This window comes from Salmo salar, chromosome ssa26 (genome assembly GCF_905237065.1).
Source record: "Salmo salar chromosome ssa26, Ssal_v3.1, whole genome shotgun sequence".
Taxonomy (NCBI): Eukaryota; Metazoa; Chordata; class Actinopteri; order Salmoniformes; family Salmonidae; genus Salmo; species Salmo salar.
In genome coordinates, this window is record NC_059467.1 from 37,051,700 (window position 1) to 37,075,925 (window position 24,226).

Genomic DNA, 24,226 nt, shown 5'->3' on the forward strand with positions numbered 1-24,226 from the left:
AGCAGAGAGACGTGTGTGTTGTACTAGACTAGCAGAGAGACGTGTGTGTTGTACTAGACTAGCAGAGAGACGTGTGTGTTTTACTAGACTAGCAGAGAGACGTGTGTGTTGTACTAGACTAGCAGAGAGACGTGTGTGTTGTACTAGACTAGCAGAGAGACGTGTGTGTTGTACTAGACTAGCAGAGAGACGTGTGTGTTGTACTAGACTAGCAGAGAGACGTGTGTGTTGTACTAGACTAGCAGAGAGACGTGTGTGTTGTACTAGACTAGCAGAGAGACGTGTGTGTTGTACTAGACTAGCAGAGAGACGTGTGTGTTGTACTAGACCAGCAGAGAGACGTGTGTGTTTTACTAGACTAGCAGAGAGACGTGTGTGTTGTACTAGACTAGCAGAGAGACGTGTGTGTGTTACTGGTGTAGATTGAGGAGAAGACAGATGATCCTGCTAAACACCATATGCTCAACACACACCCCTTAGCACGCATGTCGTGTGGTCCGATATGCAGATCAGAGAACACACACACACACACACACACACACACACACACACACACACACACACACACACACACACACACACACACACACACACACCATTATCAGGCTCTGCTGATGAGATTCACTGAAGCGAGGAGAAAGAGAGAGAGAGAAGGAAAGAGAATCTGCATAGCGACCACTGAAACGCATTTCATTAGAAATGCTAATGATGCTATTGGCTAGCTGTTGTCAATCAAAGGAGACATGACTACATTCTGTAGCAGTAGCTATGGGAGTCAGTGTGTGATCAGTGTGTCGTCTGCCTGACTAGAAAACACCTACGCATTACATCTGGAATGGAACCACGTCTGGATTGATTCTACAGATATTTATTCACTTTCAGATTTCTGGATTCTGTCTGACTCTACTCACAACACAAATCATCTCTGCTACATGTTCAGGTCTGTGTTTTTTACCTGGCCTGAGAAGGTAGGGTATGTTACTAGTCCTGTGTGTGTGAGACCTGGCCTGAGAAGGTAGGGTCAGTTACTAGTCCTGTGTGTGTGAGACCTGGCCTGAGAAGGTAGGGTCAGTTACTAGTCCTGTGTGTGTGAGACCTGGCCTGAGAAGGTAGGGTCAGTTACTAGTCCTGTGTGTGAGACCTGGCCTGAGAAGGTAGGGTATGTTACTAGTCCTGTGTGTGTGAGACCTGGCTTGAGAAGGTAGGGTATGTTACTAGTCTGTGTGTGTGAGACCTGGCCTGAGAAGGCAGGGTATGTTACTAGTCCTGTGTGTGTGAGACCTGGCCTGAGAAGGTAGGGTCAGTTACTAGTCCTGTGTGTGTGAGACCTGGCCTGAGAAGGTAGGGCATGTTACTAGTCTGTGTGTGTGAGACCTGGCCTGAGAAGGTAGGGTATGTTACTAGTCCTGTGTGTGTGAGACCTGGCCTGAGAAGGTAGGGTATGTTAATAGTCTGTGTGTGTGTGTGTGTGTGTGTGTGTGTGTGTGTGTGTGTGTGTGTGTGTGTGTGTGTGTGTGTGTGTGTTACCTGGCCAGAGAACGGGGGTCTGTTGCCAGTCCAGGTCACCTGTCCTGGGTTGAGCTGTCTGGAGATCTGAGCTAGGTTCTGATTGGACGATCCCGACGGCTGGATATCGTTCACCCCCGGGACATGGATCACTGAGGAGCTGTGTAAAAAAACACAGACAGACAGACAGACAGACTTTATATGGGCCCCTGCAGACGGTCATATTTAATGTATACTTTAACAACACATTTAACTGTTCACATCTGTCAACTCTAGTCTGCTCAATTGTTTAACCATCACCTGAGGCCCTGTCTTTCCCTATGGCTTTCAACTTTAAACACACATGCTAATGTGCATGCATGCCCGCACACACAGACCCACACAGACCCACACAGACCCACACAGACACACACACAGACACACACAGACACACAGAGAGGTGTACCTGAAGCTCTTGGCAGAGTGTCCGGGCTGGAAGGGAGAGTTCTGGGAGTAGAGCTGCTGACCTCCCGCCGTAGACGAAGGAACCATCATCTTCTTCTCACCAGCTGGAACCACACAATACACACACCGTTTATAGAGAGAGATATATAGAGGGAGAGACAGACATTCAGAGAGACATTCAGAGGAAGATATTTAGAAAGAGGGAAAGACAGACAAATAGAGACATACAGAGAGAGAGAAAGAAAAGCAGACAGAGAGACAGAAAGAGAGGCAGACAGAGAGAGGGACAGAGAGAGAGAGACATACAGGGAGAGGGGGAGAGAGACAAAGATACATACAGAGAGAGAGAGGGAGAGGGAGACAGAGACAGGGAGACAGAGACAGGGAGACATACAGAGAGAAAGACAGAGGGAAAGAGAGATGGAGGGAGAGACAGAGTGAGAGCCAGACAGATATAGGGAGGGAGAGAGAGACAGAAACATTCAGAGAGAGGGAGAGAGAGATAAAATACACCACACAGTCAGAGAGGGAGGGAATGGAGAGATAGAAAAAGGGAAGGAATGGAGAGAGATAAAATACACCACACAGTCAGAGAGAGGGAGGGAATGGAGAGATAGAAAGAGGGAAGGAATGGAGAGGGAGAGAGATAAAATACACCACACAGTCAGAGAGAGGGAGGGAATGGAGAGGGAGAGAGAGCGAGAGAGAGAGGAGAAAGTCCAGTTCTGATTGAGTTGTGTGGAGGTTGTTTTACATTCACACACACACACACACACACACACACACACACACACACACACACACACACACACACACACACACACACACACACACACACACACACACACACACACACACACACACACGTAACAAGACGAGTAGAGGTGAGAAAATAACTAGATGTCGTACAGCCTGAGATGCCGGAGTACATGTCAGCAAAGCGCGGGTCTCTCTCCTGTGAGAACATGGTGTCCGTCTTGTCAGTGTTCTTGCCCGCCTCGTGAACCCCTCCTCCCACACTGGGAACGGGCACCTGGAGGGAGACAGGAGGGAAGGATAACTTCATTTAGTAATACTAACTTTATTTATACAAGGGTGTGAGTATATCCCCCTTGCTGATGTACAGTCAACAGCTAGAAAGAGAGGAGAGAAGGACCTCTTCACTTAATGAAACCCTAGAAACTGATGTACAGTCAACAGCTAGAAAGAGAGGAGAGAAGGACCTCTTCACTTAATGAAACCCTAGAAACTGATGTACAGTCAACAGCTAGAAAGAGAGGAGAGAAGGACCTCTTCACTTAATGAAACCCTAGAAACTGATGTACAGTCAACAGCTAGAAAGAGAGGAGAGAAGGACCTCTTCACTTAATGAAACCCTAGAAACTGATGTACAGTCAACAGCTAGAAAGAGAGGAGAGAAGGACCTCTTCACTTAATGAAACCCTAGAAACTGATGTACAGTCAACAGCTAGAAAGAGAGGAGAGAAGGACCTCTTCACTTAATGAAACCCTAGAAACTGATGTACAGTCAACAGCTAGAAAGAGAGGAGAGAAGGACCTCTTCACTTAATGAAACCCTAGAAACTGATGTACAGTCAACAGCTAGAAAGAGAGGAGAGAAGGACCTCTTCACTTAATGAAACCCTAGAAACTGATGTACAGTCAACAGCTAGAAAGAGAGGAGAGAAGGACCTCTTCACTTAATGAAACCCTAGAAACTGATGTACAGTCAACAGCTAGAGAGAGAGGAGAGAAGGACCTCTTCACTTAATGAAACCCTAGAAACTGATGTACAGTCAACAGCTAGAAAGAGAGGAGAGAAGGACCTCTTCACTTAATGAAACCCTAGAAACTGATGTACAGTCAACAGCTAGAAAGAGAGGAGAGAAGGACCTCTTCACTTAATGAAACCCTAGAAACTGATGTACAGTCAACAGCTAAAGGAAAGAGAGGAGAGGAGGACCTCTTCACTTAATGAAACCCTAGAAACTGATGTACAGTCAACAGCTAGAAAGAGAGGAGAGAAGGACCTCTTCACTTAATGAAACCCTAGAAACTGATGTACAGTCAACAGCTAGAGAGAGAGGAGAGAAGGACCTCTTCACTTAATGAAACCCTAGAAACTGATGTACAGTCAACAGCTAGAAAGAGAGGAGAGAAGGACCTCTTCACTTAATGAAACCCTAGAAACTGATGTACAGTCAACAGCTAGAAAGAGAGGAGAGAAGGACCTCTTCACTTAATGAAACCCTAGAAACTGATGTACAGTCAACAGCTAGAAAGAGAGGAGAGAAGGACCTCTTCACTTAATGAAACCCTAGAAACTGATGTACAGTCAACAGCTAGAGGAAAGAGAGGAGAGAAGGACCTCTTCACTTAATGAAACCCTAGAAACTGATGTACAGTCAACAGCTAGAGAGAGAGGAGAGAAGGACCTCTTCACTTAATGAAACCCTAGAAACTGATGTACAGTCAACAGCTAGAGAGAGAGGAGAGAAGGACCTCTTCACTTAATGAAACCCTAGAAACTGATGTACAGTCAACAGCTAGAAAGAGAGGAGAGAAGGACCTCTTCACTTAATGAAACCCTAGAAACTGATGTACAGTCAACAGCTAGAAAGAGAGGAGAGAAGAACCTCTTCACTTAATGAAACCCTAGAAACGGATGTACAGTCAACAGCTAGAAAGAGAGGAGAGAAGGACCTCTTCACTTAATGAAACCCTAGAAACTGATGTACAGTCAACAGCTAAAGGAAAGAGAGGAGAGAAGGACCTCTTCACTTAATGAAACCCTAGAAACTGATGTACAGTCAACAGCTAGAAAGAGAGGAGAGAAGGACCTCTTCACTTAATGAAACCCTAGAAACTGATGTACAGTCAACAGCTAGAAAGAGAGGAGAGAAGGACCTCTTCACTTAATGAAACCCTAGAAACTGATGTACAGTCAACAGCTAGAAAGAGAGGAGAGAAGGACCTCTTCACTTAATGAAACCCTAGAAACTGATGTACAGTCAACAGCTAGAAAGAGAGGAGAGAAGGACCTCTTCACTTAATGAAACCCTAGAAACTGATGTACAGTCAACAGCTAGAAAGAGAGGAGAGAAGGACCTCTTCACTTAATGAAACCCTAGAAACTGATGTACAGTCAACAGCTAGAAAGAGAGGACAGAAGGACCTCTTCACTTAATGAAACCCTAGAAACTGATGTACAGTCAACAGCTAGAAAGAGAGGAGAGAAGGACCTCTTCACTTAATGAAACCCTAGAAACTGATGTACAGTCAACAGCTAGAAAGAGAGGAGAGAAGGACCTCTTCACTTAATGAAACCCTAGAAACTGATGTACAGTCAACAGCTAGAAAGAGAGGAGAGAAGGACCTCTTCACTTAATGAAACCCTAGAAACTGATGTACAGTCAACAGCTAGAAAGAGAGGAGAGAAGGACCTCTTCACTTAATGAAACCCTAGAAACTGATGTACAGTCAACAGCTAGAAAGAGAGGACAGAAGGACCTCTTCACTTAATGAAACCCTAGAAACTGATGTACAGTCAACAGCTAGAAAGAGAGGAGAGAAGGACCTCTTCACTTAATGAAACCCTAGAAACTGATGTACAGTCAACAGCTAAAGGAAAGAGAGGAGAGAAGGACCTCTTCACTTAATGAAACCCTAGAAACTGATGTACAGTCAACAGCTAGAAAGAGAGGAGAGAAGGACCTCTTCACTTAATGAAACCCTAGAAACTGATGTACAGTCAACAGCTAGAAAGAGAGGAGAGAAGGACCTCTTCACTTAATGAAACCCTAGAAACTGATGTACAGTCAACAGCTAGAAAGAGAGGACAGAAGGACCTCTTCACTTAATGAAACCTTAGAAAGTGTATTTATACAGCAGGATTGGGATCAATTCCATTTGAATTTAGTCAGTTCAGGAGCTAAACTGAAATTCCAATTTCAATGTTTTTTTTTCCCTCAGACAAGCATCGAGGACAAATTACATTTCTGTTAACTTCCTGAATTGACTGAATTAAAATGGAATTGACCCCAAGCCTGTTATACAGTTGAGCCCTCTTAAATGTCCAATGCAGCCATTTTTTTAATCTCAATATTAAATAATTTATGGGTAACAATTACCTTACTGTAATTGTTTTGAATTAAAATGGTCATAAAGAAACAAAAATAGCTTCTTTGCAAAGAGCAATTTCTGTGAGGGGAAAACCGAAAACTAGCTGTTATTGGCAGAGAGGTTTGGAACGCTTTCTTATTGGTCTATTAACTAATTGACCACCTGGTGATGTCACCAGGCAGACCAAAACGCCATCCCACCAAAAACAGGCTGAAATTTCAGGCGGTCTTTTCAAATAGCTCTTAACCTAAAAAAAGGGCATTATCATAATATTCACAATTCCACAGTATTATTCCAACCTCATAGTATGTAAATATATATAAAACAGAGAAAAATCACATTTTTGACTGCACTGGGCCTTTAATGATATACAATCAACAGCTTCAGAAGCTGTCTAGCATGAAAAGCCAGGGGTATGGACAGGTAAGTGGGCCACACTGGGTACAGTGGGTATAGGGAAGACACAATGTTATATGTTATATTATGAACAGGCAGGTATAAGGCCAGCTATAGGGGTCCTGTGGGGTACCTGTGATAGGTCATAGGCTGTCAGGCCGTCTCTCTGATGGACCTCCAGCTCTGCCTGCTGCTGCTGTTGGAGCTGCCTGGAGAACACACACAATGACAACACATTAACACAGAATCACACAATACCATCGCTTTGATGTTTCCTCTTTAGATTGTATTATTAGTAACAGATGGTCAAGTTAGTGATACACAATAGCAAAACACCAGCATCCAAACGTACCAGCAAGATACCACACCTGGCACCCTAACGGCTGTAGAACAAATCAGAACATTGACCAACTGGAAAAACCCAAGGGTCCTTTGTGAATACTATTAAATACAGACTACAAGCTGGTCTGTCCATCTGTGCTGAATGACTATAGGGGGTAACAGGCTGCTCTCTCCCCTCTCCATCCCTTTCTGTCTTCATCATTCCCTTGTTTTCTCTCTTTCCCTTGCTCTAGTTCTCTCTCCCTACTCACAGCTGTCCAGGCTCTGCCTCTTAACAAGGAGCAGATTCTAACTGTGTCTTCTATACACTGGGAAACAACAGATTCTAACTGTGTCTTCTATACACTGGGAAACAACAGATTCTAACTGTGTCTTCTATACACTGGGAAACAACAGGTTCTAACTGTGTCTTCTATACACTGGGAAACAACAGATTCTAACTGTGTCTTCTATACACTGGGAAACAACAGATTCTAACTGTGTCTTCTATACACTGGGAAACAACAGGTTCTAACTGTGTCTTCTATACACTGGGAAACAACAGATTCTAACTGTGTCTTCTATACACTGGGAAACAACAGATTCTAACTGTGTCTTCTATACACTGGGAAACAACAGATTCTAACTGTGTCTTCTATACACTGGGAAACAACAGATTCTAACTGTGTCTTCTATACACTGGGAAACAACAGATTCTAACTGTGTCTTCTATACACTGGGAAACAACAGATTCTAACTGTGTCTTCTATACACTGGGAAACAACAGATTCTAACTGTGTCTTCTATACACTGGGAAACAACAGATTCTAACTGTGTCTTCTATACACTGGGAAACAACAGGTTCTAACTGTGTCTTCTATACACTGGGAAACAACAGGTTCTAACTGTGTCTTCTATACACTGGGAAACAACAGGTTCTAACTGTGTCTTCTATACACTGGGAAACAACAGGTTCTAACTGTGTCTTCTATACACTGGGAAACAACAGATTCTAACTGTGTCTTCTATACACTGGGAAACAACAGATTCTAACTGTGTCTTCTATACACTGGGAAACAACAGATTCTAACTGTGTCTTCTATACACTGGGAAACAACAGGTTCTAACTGTGTCTTCTATACACTGGGAAACAACAGGTTCTAACTGTGTCTTCTATACACTGGGAAACAACAGATTCTAACTGTGTCTTCTATACACTGGGAAACAACAGATTCTAACTGTGTCTTCTATACACTGGGAAACAACAGGTTCTAACTGTGTCTTCTATACACTGGGAAACAACAGGTTCTAACTGTGTCTTCTATACACTGGGAAACAACAGATTCTAACTGTGTCTTCTATACACTGGGAAACAACAGGTTCTAACTGTGTCTTCTATACACTGGGAAACAACAGGTTCTAACTGTGTCTTCTATACACTGGGAAACAACAGATTCTAACTGTGTCTTCTATACACTGGGAAACAACAGATTCTAACTGTGTCTTCTATACACTGGGAAACAACAGATTCTAACTGTGTCTTCTATACACTGGGAAACAACAGATTCTAACTGTGTCTTCTATACACTGGGAAACAACAGATTCTAATTCGGTACTCTCAAAAACAGGCCTTTTTGTTTTGTAGGGGAAAGGTTATGTAATGAATAAAATGACCTGTGTCCCAAATGGCACCCTTTTCCCTTCATAGCTTCCTATGGGCCCTGGTCAATAGTCGTTGACTCTTAGGGTACCGGCTGGGATACATCCATTGTTGCAGAGTCAGTGTATTGTAAATGCCTAAACAAGAAGAGCAACACCTGCATGCAAACAAATATTCCCAATAGTCAATGTGGCGGCAATAAGATGTTTCAAGAGCTGTTTTTAAACTCAACCATTTCCAGACAGAATGTCTCCTGTCAGCTCTTATGCATCATTAGTAAGCTGGCAACAGAATGACTGTATTTCTCTCTCACACACACACACACACACACACACACACACACACACACACACACACACACACACACACACACACACACACACACACACTTGTGCCTGGAATCCATTTGTCGCTGGCAAATTGCACCACAGAATCTAATTCAGGCCCTTAATTTCAGAAGCCTCGGAGTGATTTCCTGCTAAGTTATTTTCTGGAGCATCCAACCCTGACATTTCCTATTTACCCAGAGAGAAACAAACAGTTTTTCTTCTCCTGCCATGAGAAGTATGCAGCTCTCTCTCTCTCTCTGAGGAGACGCGATGAGGAGAGGAGAGGAGGAGGCCACTTTAGACTACAGAGGACCAGTTAGGTTTGAGTCCACAGACAGACCTTAGGAAATTGACAGCTCATCTCTGTCTCTTTTTGCTTTCTCTCTCTAAGTACATCACAACAGTCCTCCTTTCCTGTCTCAAATAAATGACTGAATATCTAACAGAAAGAATGAGAGAGAAAGAGAAACTACTTCCTCCTTTCCTGCCTCAAATCAATTCCTGAATGTCAGAGAGAGAGAGAGAGAGAGAGAGAGAGAGAGAGAGAGAGAGAGAGAGAGAGAGAGAGAGAGAGAGAGAGAGAGAGAGAGAGAGAGAGAGAGAGAGAGAGAGAGAGAGAGAGAGAGAGAGAGAGAGAGAGAGAGAGAGAGAGAGAGAGAGAGAGAGAGAGAGAGAGAGAGAGAGAGAGAGAGAGAGAGAGAGAGAGAGAGAGAGAGAGAGAGAGAGAGAGAGAGAGAGAGAGATGGAAACGCGTTAACAGCATGAAAGCGTCCCCTAGCAGTGTACATAGACTGGTGCTGTGCTGAACTTAGTGGCCCTGGCCGTCACAGCCTATAAGAGCCTAGCGTCTGACAACAAACCTAATGTGAGTAACTAGAATATATGACGGCCAGAGCGCCAGTGTGTGTATGCCTGTGTGTTTGTGTCCTGATCAAAAACACCTGTCACTAGGAATAAAGAGCTTCCACTGAGGAAAACAAACTACTTCAAAACCCCATTATGTTTAGTGTCCTCTCAAAGAGACACCTGCAGTGAATATTCTCTCTCTCTCTCCCAGACGAGAGGAGAGTAGAGGAGAATAGGAGGTAGAGATGTAGGGAGGGAGGAGGGGTGAGCACACAGAGGTCACCTGGACTGAGAGAGGACTAAGATGGATAACACTTGGCCAGGAAAACTCCAGAGGATATTTGAACTTCTGAAGAATGTGCATAAAATAAGTCCAGCCAAGCCGTCTCCAAGTTTCCAGCACAGTTCCACAGTGTCCTGTTTAAGCACCTGTACAGCACTCTGCATCACACGGTCGGGAAGAAACATTATTATGAAAATGGAACCAGTTATTTATTTATTTCACATCAGGGCCAGAGGTTCAGAGTGTGTGTGTCTGACGTGTGTGTGTGGGTTTGTAAGTGTGTGTGTATGTGTGCACTTGTACGTGCGTGTGTGATGCAGATGAGTTACTAAGGTTAATAATTTGTTGTTGTTCTGCTCTGATGCCCCTGGGTAAACTCCAGCGGTGTTAAACAGCGGATGGGGAATGGCTTCATTGGTGACTTGGCTGCTATGATGTGTGTGTGTGTGTGTGTGCTCTGCCCACACATTCAGAGCTGGCCTAATAGTGGAGTTCTGAGGGAAGCAGCCAGGTCACGTAGCAGTGGCTGATGGGATGTAGCAAGGGTGCAAGCGGGCAGCCTGAGGCTGGTAGCCATGGTAACAATGCCAATGCCAATGCACGCACGCACACACAAAAGCCCTCCACGGATGACTTCCTAAAGAGAAACAGTCCCAGAAACAGTCCCAGAAGTGGAGGCTAGCCTCTAATATCTCAGTTTATGGTTCCAACCTAGAGCCAGCCAACATTACTAACCATTACAGATGGCTCTGTTGGCTTGCTCAACAACTGAGGCACACTGAGAAGGGGCAGTGTGTGAGGTGTGGGTCTGTCATGGTTCCAAAGTCATCTCCTTCTGCACTCCTGCAGGCTAAAGGACAGTCAGAAAGCCAGTTGGAACATAGACCACACTACCATGCAGCTGTTAGAATACACACTCTCCATTACAATGTTGGATTCCCTTTAATCCAGATACACTGCATGACCAACAGTATGTGAACACCTGCTCATTGAACATCTCATTCCAGAATCATGGGCTTTAATATGGAGTTGGTCCCCCCCTTTGCTGCTATAACAGCCCCCACTCTTCTGGGAAGGCTTTCCACTTGATGTTGGAACATTGCTGCGGGGACACAAGAGCGTCAGTGTGGTCGGGCACTGATGTTGGGCGATTAGGCCTGGCTCGCAGTCAGCGTTCCAATTCATCCCAATGGTTTTCAATGGGTTGAGGTTAGGGCTCTGTGCAGGCCAGTCAAGTTCTTCCACACCAATCTCGACAAACCATTTCTGTACGGACCTCGCTTTATGCATGGGGGCATTGTCCTGCTGAATCAGGAAAGGGCCTTCCCCAAACTGTTGCCACAAAGTTGGAAGCACAGAATTGTCTAGAATGTCATTGTATGCTCTAACGTTATGATTTCCCTTCACTGGAACTAAGGGGCCCGAACCATGAAAAACAGGCACTATGCATTCTCCTGGCATCCGCCAAACCCATATTCATCCGTCAGACTGCCAGATGGTGAAGCGTGATTCATCACTCCAGAGAACGCGTTTCCACTGCTCCAGAGTCCAATGGCGGTGAGCTTTACAACACTCCAGCCAACGCTTGGCACTGAGCATGGTGATCTTAGGCTTGTGTGGGGCTGTTTGGCCATGGAAACCCATTTCATGAAGCTCCTCACGAACAGTTATTGTGTTGACGTTTCTTCCAGAGGCAGTTTGGAACTCGGAAGTGAGTGTTGCAACCGAGGACAGACGATTTAGCAGGGCAGAAATTGTACAAACTGACTGCTTGGAAAGGTGGCATCCTATGACGGTGCTACATTGAAAGTCACTGAGCTCTTCATTACAGGCCATTATACTGCCAATGTTTGTCTGTGGAGATTGCATGGCTGTGTGTTCAACAGGTGTGGCTGAAATAGCCTAATGTACTAATTTGAAGGGGTGTCCACATACTGTTGTATGTATAGTGTAGGTGCATTCACCATGCATTGTATGGTATTTTCATTGTCCAAGGCCCACAGTGTGTACTGCAGCCAGCTCTGAAATAACAGGGCTTTCTCCACTGGCTTCCCACACAACTACATCTTACTTTCTTTATTTGGTCCAGTAGTAGTTGCTACCACAGTAATGACATACGGCCTGGCCTGCACTCTGTGTGTGTGTGGCAATATATGGGCTGTATACATGGATATATGCCCAGCTAGGTCTCCACAAATGATTGGGTGTGTAATCTATCGTTGGTGAAGAGATATCCAATATGAGAGGGGGATATAACCCAGGAGAGTAAACACATTGTCCAGATCCCTATATTCTTTCCCTAATATATGAAGTGTGCACTCATTCACTCCCCCTCAAGAATGTTAAAGCATTGGGCTACGTCCTAAATGGCATCCTACTCCCTACATAGTGCAGTGGTTTTGACCAGGGCCCATAGGAAAGAAATATGGCAGTCGCTCGACATCAATCAAACTCTTAAATCTTGGAGGGGAAGTGAACGAGGGCACACCAGAGATGAGAGAGAAGAAACAGAGTGGTGTCTCTCACGGACAATACATTTACTACAGAGAAACACTCAGTTACACCAACAACCAGATAGATGGTCTGTCTCATAACCCTGTGTGTGTGTGTGTCGCTGGGTGAGACTGGCTCAGGTACCCCAGTGGTCAGATGCTGAGCTTCACAACTGTTGTAGAGGGTTGATGAATGAGATTAGATATTTTATGCAGCCAGGTTTCCACTGCCCTGGCTCTCACCTCAGCTAGAGAGAACGCTGCCACACAACGGAGCACACACAGGGACACACACACACACACACACACACACACACACACACACACACACACACACACACACACACACACACACACACACACACACACACACACACACACAAATGTTTACTCCACTAATCTGATCTCCAGAAACATTGTTACTACCTTCCTTAAGTCATTATAATGTCTGAGGAGATTGAGAAAATGATGTTTCAGAGCATGTTTCCACACACACACACAAACGGGTGGAGGAGAGAGCAGAACAATCACAATCTAGCAATCTAAACCAAACGGAATAACGGAACTCTTCCAGTGTTTCCCCAGTTCTCTGGAGTGTGAGTGGGATGTTAGTGTTGGAAGCGTCAGGATCAAGTTTAAAGTCAATGTTGATGGTCCTGGGGTATGAGGGTTGCACCCATTCTCTGATTTTTCAACCACTAAAAGGCCTTTCCTTTTCCTCTCTGGCCTCTATTTAGGCACGGTGACAAAATCAACAGTGATGCTACTGCCCCCTACTGACCAGGACCTGGTAGTGCAGGTGAAAAACCGTGCAGGTAAGCAGTCACACGCACTTAACAGGTTAACACGTGTACGTAAACACAAACATGCTCAGGCGTGCACATACACACAAAAACATGCACACGCATCCACAAACACACACATACACTCTACAATACAGTTTCTGCTAGAGGGGATAACTGGGCCTGCTACAGCTAGAGGGGATAACTGGGCCTGCTACAGCTAGAGGGGATAACTGGGCCTGCTACAGCTAGAGGGGATAACTGGGCCTGCTACAGCTAGAGGGGATAACTGGGCCTGCTACAGCTAGAGGGGATAAATGGGCCTGCTACAGCTAGAGGGGATAACTGGGCCTGCTACAGCTAGAGGGGATAACTGGGCCTGCTACAGCTAGAGGGGATACATGAGCCTGCTACAGCTAGAGGGGATAAATGAGCCTGCTACAGCTAGAGGGGATAACTGGGCCTGCTACAGCTAGAGGGGATAACTGGGCCTGCTACAGCTAGAGGGGATAAATGGGCCTGCTACAGCTAGAGGGGATAACTGGGCCTGCTACAGCTAGAGGGGATAACTGGGCCTGCTACAGCTAGAGGGGATAACTGGGCCTGCTACAGCTAGAGGGGATAAATGGGCCTGCTACAGCTAGAGGGGATAAATGGGCCTGCTACAGCTAGAGGGGATAACTGGGCCTGCTACAGCTAGAGGGGATAAATGGGCCTGCTACAGCTAGAGGGGATAAATGGGCCTGCTACAGCTAGAGGGGATAAATGGGCCTGCTACAGCAGTGTTTCCCAAACAGACAAAATATGGCATCACTGGTAAGGGCATTGAGTAACATAAATGCTAATGCTAACAGCGCTAATTAAGTGTAAAAGGTGTGGAAACGCTATGCAGGAAATAAAAAGGTGACTATTATAACTGGTCACTCTAGTCCTTCTAGGCTGATGGCTAAAGGCTGTGTTTAAAGCCATTGGTATGCACATCATGGTGGACCAGAAGAAAACTGAAAGCTTTTAAGACTGGAGGCCTGGTCACAGCACATATTCAATGGGGACATTATGTATCAAGCCTCTCAGAGTAGGAGTGCTGACTTAGGATCAGTTTTGCCTTTTAGATCACAATGAATAAAAACACATGGATAGAGGGATCTGATCCTAGATCAGTACTCCCAGTTCCAACCAACAGGTTTGTGGAACCTGAGGGACCAAAACAAACACAACCTGGAACCTGTCTCCTACAAAACACACTGTTTAGAGAAGGGAAAATGGGCCAAGTTACACACACACACACACACATACTTTCCTTAAATGTTTAATTTAACACCTTATTAACATGGCGTGAATCAATAACACACTGTTAATATTATCCTCCATACTGAACCTTTAACAGTTGGTAGCAAAACACACTGCTACCATTCCAACGCCATGTACTGTCAATATTATGGCTGACTGACTGACTGACTGGGGCAGCAGACCTGTATGCTGTCACACTGGTGTTAATAGTCAGTAAGTGTGTGTTGGTTGCACGAGCACTGTGTGTGCATGTGTGTGTGTGTGTGTATGTGTGACTGTGTGTTAACAACCAGAGCAATGAGTGAAGTGTCAGCGGTGTGTGTAGAGTCATTCCAGTCCAGACACATGCAGAAGGTACAACACTCAAAGATGTAAAAAGAATCCAGGAGGAGTTTCATTTCACAGTATTTCTGTTGAGGATTTCCTTCGGACATGTTAGAATCCCATTCAAAAGAAGACATCTTTCCAACTCATCATCAAGCTAGGATTATTTCAAATCAGCTGTGTTGTTCTAGGGCAAAAAAGTGCACCAGGGGGGCAGGACCAACCCTGGTCTAGAACATTCCACTGGTCCATGTCTGTCCCAGGACATGAAACGTGTGCCAACAATTTACACACGTTTTTATTATTCAGTATCTATCTCTGTGTGTGTGATCAATGTAAGTAAATATTTCTGTGTGTGCGCGTCGGTCCGTGTGTGTGCGTCCACCTACTTGACGTTGGTGTTGGTACAGATGATGTACTCGATCTCATCGGAGTAGGGGTTCTGGAAGGTGAAGGAGCTGGTGCGGATTAACATCCACTCTCTGTTCTTCATACGAAACCTGTACATCACAGACAACACCTGGCCTTTCAACTTTACCACCTGGAGAGGGAGGGAAGGAGAGAGGGAGGGAAGGAGAGAGGGAGGGAAGGAGAGGGGGAGGGAAGGAGAGGGGGAGGGAAGGAGAGAGGGAAGGAGAGAGAGAGGGAAGGAGAGGGGGAGGGAGGACAAAGGTTAGATAAGGCACATCACAAACAATCTGACCACCTAGAGTGGAGGGCAGGGGAACCTTGCGTGTGTGTTTGTGGGGGGGGGTCAACATATAAACGCTTAAATCAGCAAATTCAAAACAGCACATATTGTAGAGACAGAGAGGAGAGAGAAATGTTCCTCCATCTTACAAAGAAAAAAAAGGAGTAATTTGAGGCAGGAAGGAGTTGGGAGTACTCAACAAAAAAAGGCTGATTCATTTCTTATTTGGTCAGCTTTAATCCATCTCCATCAAACTGACGTCTTCCTCAGAGTTTCTCCATCTTTGGTGTGGAGCGTGGAAATCTGGTGGACTTCAGAAGATTTTAGGTTTTCGGTTCCAACCAGTCTAATCTCCCCACCCATACCTCTCCCACCATTCTGAACAAACACACACACACACCTACAAAATAGCCTCCAACACGCTACTCAACAAATTGGATGCAGTCTATTACAGTGCCATCCGTTTTGTCACCAAAGGCCCATATACTACCCACCACTGCGACCTGTATGCTCTCGTTGGCTGGCCCTCGCTTCATACTCGTCGCCAAACCCACTGGCTCCAGGTCATTTACAAGTATTTGCTAGGTAAAGCCCCGCCTTATCTCAGCTCACTTGTCACCATAGCAGCACCCACCCGTAGCACGCGCTCCAGCAGGTATATCTCACTGGTCACCCCCAAAGCCAATTCTTCCTTTGGCTGCCTCTCCTTCCAGTTCTCTGCTGCCAATGACTGGCACGAACTGCAAAAATCTCTGAAGCTGGAGACTCATATCTCCCTCACTAGCTTTAAGCACCAGCTGTCAGAGCAGCTCACAGCACCTGTACATAGCCCATCTGTAAATAGCCCATCCAATCTACCTCATCCCCATACTGTATTTATTTATTTATCTTGCTCCTTTGCACCCCAGTATCTCTACTTCCACATTCATCTTCTGCACATCCACCATTCCAGTGTTTAATTGCTATATTGTAATTACTTTGCCACCATGGCCTATTTATTGCCTTACCTCTCTTATCTTACCTCATTTGCACATGCTGTATATCGATTTTTATACTGTATTATTGATTTTATGTTTGTTTACTCCATGTGAAACTCTGTTGTTGTATGTGTCGAATTGCTATGCTCAATCTTGGCCAGGTCGCAAATGAGAACTTGTTCTCAACTAGCCTACCTGGTTAAATAAAATTCTCTCTCTCTCTCTCTCTCTCTCTCTCTCTCTCTCTCTCTCTCTCTCTCTCTCTCTCTCTCTCTCTCTCTCTCTCTCTCTCTCTCTCTCTCTCTCTCTCTCTCTCTCTCTCTCTCTCTCTCTCTCTCTCTCTCTCTCTCTCTCTCTCTCTCTCTCTCTCTCTCTCTCTCTCTCTCTCTCTCTCTCTCTCTCTCTCTCTCTCTCTCTCTCTCTCTCTCTCTCTCTCTCTCTCTCTCTCTCTCTCTCTCTATATATATATATATATATATATATATATATATATATATATATATATATATAAGCATACCGGTGAACCTCACCTGTCAGTCTGGCTAATGGATGTGCTTCGTTGCATCTAAATGCAAAATGGCTTTCAGTTAGGGGATCTGAAATGGCCAATCGTAATGAAAGCTCTGTGGACAATCTCAGAGACATGGAAGAGTGTTTTTCCTTCCACACAGAGGGCACCACCAGCAAAACAACAGTGGGAGAAGGCCAGAAATGTCATCTAATTTTGATTTCCTTATTGACTTGAGCAAATGTGGATTAGCCGCGTTTCTCATTGCTTAAACATGGCCTAGGGAGGGAGTGAGCATCCTATTGGTCAGAATGTATGACCTGTGACCTCAGTAACAGGAAGAGATAGTGGAGCAGTCTGTCGTTCTTGGCAGCAAATCTCAAATGGCACACTATTCCCTATGTACTGCACCACTGTTGTCCTGAGCCTGGGGCTAAGTAGTGCACTATGTGTATGGAACTAAGCGTGATTTGAGATTCACCTACAGAGACACTGGAAGGTGTGTGTCCGTGCTTGTTTGTATCTCTGTTTTTGTGTGTGTTTGTGTCTTCTAGGTCATGATTACCTGTATGAGAGACTATCCCAGGAAGTGAAAGGCCAGGGCTGGATGGGGCTGCAGCCCAGAGGGTGCACCCCAAATGGCACTATATTCCCTACATAATGCACTACTTCAGACCAGAGCACGTAGTGCACTATAAAGGGAATAGGGTGTCATCTGGGACGCAGCTGGTAAGACGGACCACCAATTATCCCAATACTTCTACTCTACTGTCAGCGACTGAGGCTGGACTGATAGTGGCAACTACACAGAAAGAGACAGGAGGTAGAGAGGAGGTGAGGTGAAGGGAGAGAAAGAGAGCAGGAGAGAGAGGGAGAGAGAGAGCAAGACAGAGATGGTGTGCAAGAGAACGAAGTGCATTTGAGTGAAAAATACTTACAACCCTCATCTCTATCTCTCAATCTTTCATTACCTGAGCTGGAGTGGTTCCTACACTCTACGTGTGTGTGTGTGTGTGTGTGTGTGTGTGTGTGTGTGTGTGTGTGTGGTCATTACCTGCCTCTGATGATTTTAAATGAATTAACGGTCAGTAGGCTGGGAAAACAAAAATGGTTTTCTGCCAAGAAAAACTGTGTTGCACAAAAGTCAATCGCATACAAACCAATCAAAGCTGACACACAGCTGAGAGCCAAAGCTATTGGACTGTCAATACCTGAACATAAAGGTACCAGCGTCTCTCTCTCTCTACCTGTCCGTCTGTCCCTCCACCTGTCCCTTTACCTGTCCATCTGCCCCTCTCCACCTGTCCCTTTACCTGTCCGTCTGTCCCTCCACCTGTCCCTTTACCTGTCCATCTGCCCCTCCACCTGTCCCTTTACCTGTCCATCTGCCCCTCCACCTGTCCCTTTACCTGTCCGTCTGTCCCGCCACCTGTCCCTTTACCTGTCCGTCTGCCCCTCCACCTGTCCCTTTACCTGTCCGTCTGTCCCTCCACCTGTCCCTTTACCTGTCCGTCTGTCCCTTCACCTGTCCCTTTACCTGTCCGTCTGTCCCTTCACCTGTCCCTTTACCTGTCCGTCTGTCCCTCCACCTGTCCCTTTACCTGTCCGTCTGTCCCTCCACCTGTCCCTTTACCTGTCCGTCTGCCCCTCCACCTGTCCCTTTACCTGTCCGTCTGTCCCTCCACCTGTCCCTTTACCTGTCCGTCTGTCCCTTCACCTGTCCCTTTACCTGTCCGTCTGTCCCTTCACCTGTCCCTTTACCTGTCCGTCTGTCCCTTGACCTGTCCCTTTACCTGTCCGTCTGTCCCTCTACCTGTACCTTTACCTGTCCGTCTGTCCCTTCACCTGTCCCTTTACCTGTCCGTCTGTCCCTTCACCTGTACCTTTACCTGTCCCTTCACCTGTCCCTTTACCTGTCCGTCTGTCCCTTCACCTGTACCTTTACCTGTCCGTCTGTCCCTTCACCTGTCCCTTTACCTGTCCGTCTGTCCCTTCACCTGTCCCTTTACCTGTCCGTCTGTCCCTTCACCTGTACCTTTACCTGTCCGTCTGTCCCTTCACCTGTCCCTTTACCTGTCCGTCTGTCCCTCCACCTGTCCCCTTACCTGTCCGTCTGTCCCTTCACCTGTACCTTTACCTGTCCGTCTGTCCCTTCACCTGTACCTTTACCTGTCCGTCTGTCCCTTGACCTGTCCCTTTACCTGTCCGTCTGTCCCTTCACCTGTACCTTTACCTGTCCGTCTGTCCCTTCACCTGTCCCTTTACCTGTCCGTCTGTCCCTTCACCTGTCCCTTTACCTGTCCGTCTGTCCCTTCACCTGTACCTTTACCTGTCCGTCTGTCCCTTCACCTGTACCTTTACCTGTCCGTCTGTCCCTCACCTGTCCCTTTACCTGTCCGTCTGTCCCTTCACCTGTCACTTTACCTGTCCGTCTGTCTCGCTACCTGCCTGTGTCTGTCTGTCTGTCTGTCTGTCTGTCTGTCTGTCTGGCGCTACCTGTGTCTGTCAGTCTCTCTCGCACTACCCGTGTCTGTCAGTCTCTCTCGCGCTACCTGTGTCTGTCAGTCTCTCTCGCGCTACCCGTGTCTGTCAGTCTCTCTCGCGCTACCCGTGTCTGTCAGTCTCTCTCGCGCTACCCGTGTCTGTCAGTCTCTCTCGCGCTACCCGTGTCTGTCAGTCTCTCTCGCGCTACCCGTGTCTGTCAGTCTCTCTCGCGCTACCCGTGTCTGTCAGTCTCTCTCGCGCTACCCGTGTCTGTCAGTCTCTCTCGCACTAACCCGTGTCTGTCAGTCTCTCTCGCGCTACCCGTGTCTGTCAGTCTCTCTCGCGCTACCCGTGTCTGTCAGTCTCTCTCGCGCTACCCGTGTCTGTCAGTCTCTCTCGCGCTACCCGTGTCTGTCAGTCTCTCTCGCTACCCGTGTCTGTCAGTCTCTCTCGCGTACCCGTGTCTGTCAGTCTCTCTCGCTACCCGTGTCTGTCAGTCTCTCTCGCTACCCGTGTCTGTCAGTCTCTCTCGCTACCCGTGTCTGTCAGTCTCTCTCGCTACCCGTGTCTGTCAGTCTCTCTCGCTACCCGTGTCTGTCAGTCTCTCTCGCGCTACCCGTGTCTGTCAGTCTCTCTCGCGCTACCCGTGTCTGTCAGTCTCTCTCGCTAGCCGTGTCTGTCAGTCTCTCTCGCGCTACCCGTGTCTGTCAGTCTCTCTCGCCTACCCGTGTCTGTCAGTCTCTCTCGCTACCCGTGTCTGTCAGTCTCTCTCGCGCTACCCGTGTCTGTCAGTCTCTCTCGCGCTACCCGTGTCTGTCAGTCTCTCTCGCGCTACCCGTGTCTGTCAGTCTCTCTCGCGCTACCCGTGTCTGTCAGTCTCTCTCGCGCTACCCGTGTCTGTCAGTCTCTCTCGCGCTACCTGTGTCTGTCTGGCGCTACCTGTGTCTGTCTGTCTGGCGCTGCCTGTGTCTGTCTGTCTGGCGCTACCTGTCTGTCTCTATGTCTGTCTGTGGTGCTGCAGGCAGTATGTATGTGTGTGTGTGCTGACAGGGCTTGTCAGTTAGCTCTGGGTGATAGAGCTGAGGTCTCTGTGCTGCTCATATCAGGAGATATCTGGGCCAGACAGGTGGATGTGAGCTCTCTGCCAGATGAGAGAATCTGTGTGTCAGAGGGTAAGGAGTGCGTGTCTTAGACATTTTGTGTGTGTGTGTGTGTGTGTGTGTGTGTGTGTGTGTGTGTGTGTGTGTGTGCCTGTCAGAAAGGTAAGTGTGTGTGGGGTTTCTGTTCCCTGCAAGGAAACATGTAAAATAATATTGCCCTAACAAAACATTCCTCAAGGATAGTCTCTCTCACACACATGTTGATATTTCACCTTTCACCTCATTGCTGGTGTTCAGTACACGGCGCTCCCCTGGCAGACACACTGAACAGCAATGCAGAGGACACACACCTGGGTGCTCAGATAGAAATATATCATGTACAACAGATCTGTCAGTCCAGTTTATTAGGATTAGGCAATAGGGTTTGCTCTATTCCTTACATTTCTATCCGCGAAGTTGTGAACGTTTCACCCTTCTAAACTGGACCCTGCAGTGTGTTCCAGAGCACATCTTAAACCATTACAGATTGGCCAATAGTATTAGCCTGTCTGCCAGTCCTTGGCATGGCTCCAGTCTTTAGGCTAGGCAGACGAAGGCTCTAGATTTATGACCTTTAATTCCCCAGGTGGGTTACTAAGTCCATCGGTAGGTAATGAATGAACGATGGTCTCAATGCTAAAGATGATCTTGATGGTTTGGTGGAAACTCACCCCTGAGAAAGAGCATGTTTCTGATAGTTTCATTTACAGGTGAGTCTAGGGTTGTACAATTCCAGTAACTTTCCCCAATTTCCCAGGTTTTCCCCATGGGCCCTGGTCAGAAGTAGTGAACATGGGCCCTGGTCAGAAGTAGTGAACATGGGCCCTGGTCAGAAGTAGTGAACATGGGACCTGGTCAGAAGTAGTGAACATGGGCCCTGGTCAGAAGTAGTGAACATGGGCCCTGGTCAGAAGTAGTGAACATGGGCCCTGGTCAGAAGTAGTGAACATGGGACCTGGTCAGAAGTAGTGAACATGGGCCCTGGTCAGAAGTAGTGAACATGGGCCCTGGTCAGAAGTAGTGAACATGGGCCCTGGTCAGAAGTAGTGAACATGGCTGTCTGTTCTAAAAGCCTGTCTGTTCTAAAGGCCTGTCGGTTCTAACGGGCTGTCTGTTCTAACAGGCTGTCTGTTCTAAAGGCCTGTCGGTTCTAACAGGCTGTCGGTTCTAAAGGCCTGTCTGTTCTAAAGGCCTGTCTGTTCTAAAGGCCTGTCGGTTCTAACAGGCTGTCGGTTCTAACGGGCTGTCGGTTCTAACGGGCTGTCGGTTCTAACGGGCTGTCGGTTCTAACGGGCTGTCGGTTCTAACGGGCTGTCTGTTCTACACAGTCTAATTCAACCATAATGACAGACTACTGGTGTTTAAATAAAGAGCGCCTCCCGCTTCACCTCGGGGTGACAGGGTCAGGAGAGGACCTGAGTGGAACCACTGGCGTGTGACAGGAAGACAAAGGCTTTACTGCCAGACAGCATAATTCAACTTCTTTGTTGTAATTCAACCTCTTTGTTCACATTATGATGCCCCATCACCTTATTTTACTTAGCCACATACTAGATAACTAGCAAGTTAAGCGTAGGGGTCGTGTTAACAAAGAATTCTTCATTTTACACAGGAAAAATATATTTACATTTTTGTCATTTAGCAGACGATCTTATCTATAAATGTTCATACTTTTTTCATACTGGTCCCCCGTGGGAATCGAACCCACAACCCTCGCGTTGCAAGCGCCATATTCTACCAGCTGAGCCACACAGGTGCATGAAACTGGTAAGAAATATCTTGCTGTGTTTTGTAAATGCAGATCTAAAATTCTTCTTATTGTCATTTCTGCTCGGCATCAGAGCAACCTTGTCCCTCAGCTGTACTTCTCCACTGGGATGACAATTCACCAACAGGCATTCTATCAGCAGACAGCACTCTAACTGATGTGGAGCTACTGTTCTCCATCATTCTATCAGCAGACAGCACTCTGACTGATGTGGAGCTACTGTTTTCCATCATTCTATCAGCAGACAGCACTCTGACTGATGTGGAGCTACTGTTCCTGTATAAAAGACACCTGGGATCCAGAAATCTTTCTGATTGAGAAGGGGTCAAATACTTATTTCCCTCATTAAAATGCAAATCAATTTATAACATTTCTGACATGCGTTTTTCTGGATATTTTTGTTGTTATGCTGTCTCTCACTGTTGAAATAAACCTACCATTAAAATGATAGACTGATCCTTTCTTTGTCAGTGGGCAAACGTACAAAATCAGCAGGGGATCAAATACTTTCCCCCCCACTGTATAGCTACATGTGGCAAGTTCTCATTGGTCCAAATGGTCTATACAGTCGCGGCCAAAAGGTTTGAGAATGATACAAATTTTCACAAAGTCTGCTGCCTCAGTTTGTATGATGGCAATTTGCATATACTCCATAATGTTATGAAGAGTGATCAGATGAATTGCAATTAATTGCAAAGTCCCTCTTTGCCATGCAAATGAACTGAATCCCCCAAAAACATTTCCACTGCATTTCAGCCCTGCCACAAAAGGACCAGCTGACATCATGTCAGTAATTCTCTCGTTAACCTGTTAAGGCTAGGGGGCAGTATTGACACGGCTGGATAAAAAACATACCCGATTTAATCTGGTTACCACTCCTACCCAGTAACTAGAATATGCATATACTTATTACATATGGATAGAAAACACCCTAAATTTTCTAAAACTGTTTGAATGGTGTCTGTGAGTATAACAGAACTCAAATGGCAGGTCAAAACCTGAGAGATTCCTTTACAGGAAGTGGCCTGTCTGACCATTTCTTGAACTTCTTTTCCATCTCTATCATTTACTAAGGATCTCTGCTCTAACGTGACACTTCCCACGTCGTCCATAGGCGCTCAGAGCCCGGGAAAAAACAGAATGTCGTCATTCCAGCCCCAGGCTGAAACACATTATCGCCTTTCTCAAGTGGCCGATCAAGGGACCGGGGCTTATGCGCATGACCCGACCGCCCCCGCCTTTGGGATTTTTTCCTCTGTTTGCCGAAAAGGAGATTCCCTGTCGGAATATTATCGCTTTTCTACGAGAAAAATGCCGTAAAAATTGATTTTAAACAGCGGTTGACATGCTTCGAAGTACGGTAATGGAATATTTAGAATTTTATTGTCACGAATTGCGCCATGCGCGCGACACTTCTTTACTATTTCGGATAGTGTCTGGAACGCACGAACAAAACGCCGCTATTCGGATATAACGATGGATTATTTTGGACCAAACCAACATTTGTTATTGAAGTAGCAGTCCTGGGTGTGCATTCTGACGAAGACAACAAAAGGTAATCAAACTTTTATAATAGTAAATATGATTATGGTGAGTGCTAAACTTGCCGGGTGTCTAAATAGCGAGCCCGTGATGCCTGGGTTATGTACTTAGAATATTGCAAAATGTGCTTTCACCAAAAAGCTATTTTAAAATCGGACATATCGACTGCATAGAGGAGGTCTGTATCTATAATTCTTAAAATAATTGTTATGCTTTTTGTGAACGTTTATCGTGAGTAATTTAGTAAAATGTTAGCGAATTCCCCGGAAGTTTGCGGGGGGTATGCTAGTTCTGAATGTCACATGCTAATGTAAAAAGCTGG

At 46.1% G+C, this 24,226-nt stretch overlaps 1 protein-coding gene across 8 annotated transcripts in view; it reads right to left on the minus strand.

Annotated features, from left to right (window-relative positions):
• The window catches only part of LOC106587844 (aryl hydrocarbon receptor nuclear translocator 2), a 112,169-nt gene that overhangs the window by 18,623 nt on the left and 69,320 nt on the right, over nt 1-24,226 (minus strand). For all 8 annotated transcript variants that reach the window (XM_045708576.1, XM_045708572.1, XM_045708571.1 and 5 more), the window contains 5 exons: nt 15,185-15,336; nt 6,602-6,677; nt 2,860-2,983; nt 1,952-2,054; nt 1,528-1,666 (listed from right to left, as the gene is read on the minus strand). In XM_045708576.1, the coding sequence (XP_045564532.1) occupies nt 1,528-1,666; nt 1,952-2,054; nt 2,860-2,983; nt 6,602-6,677; nt 15,185-15,336 (594 nt within the window). The remainder of the gene's footprint in view (nt 1-1,527; nt 1,667-1,951; nt 2,055-2,859; nt 2,984-6,601; nt 6,678-15,184; nt 15,337-24,226) is intronic.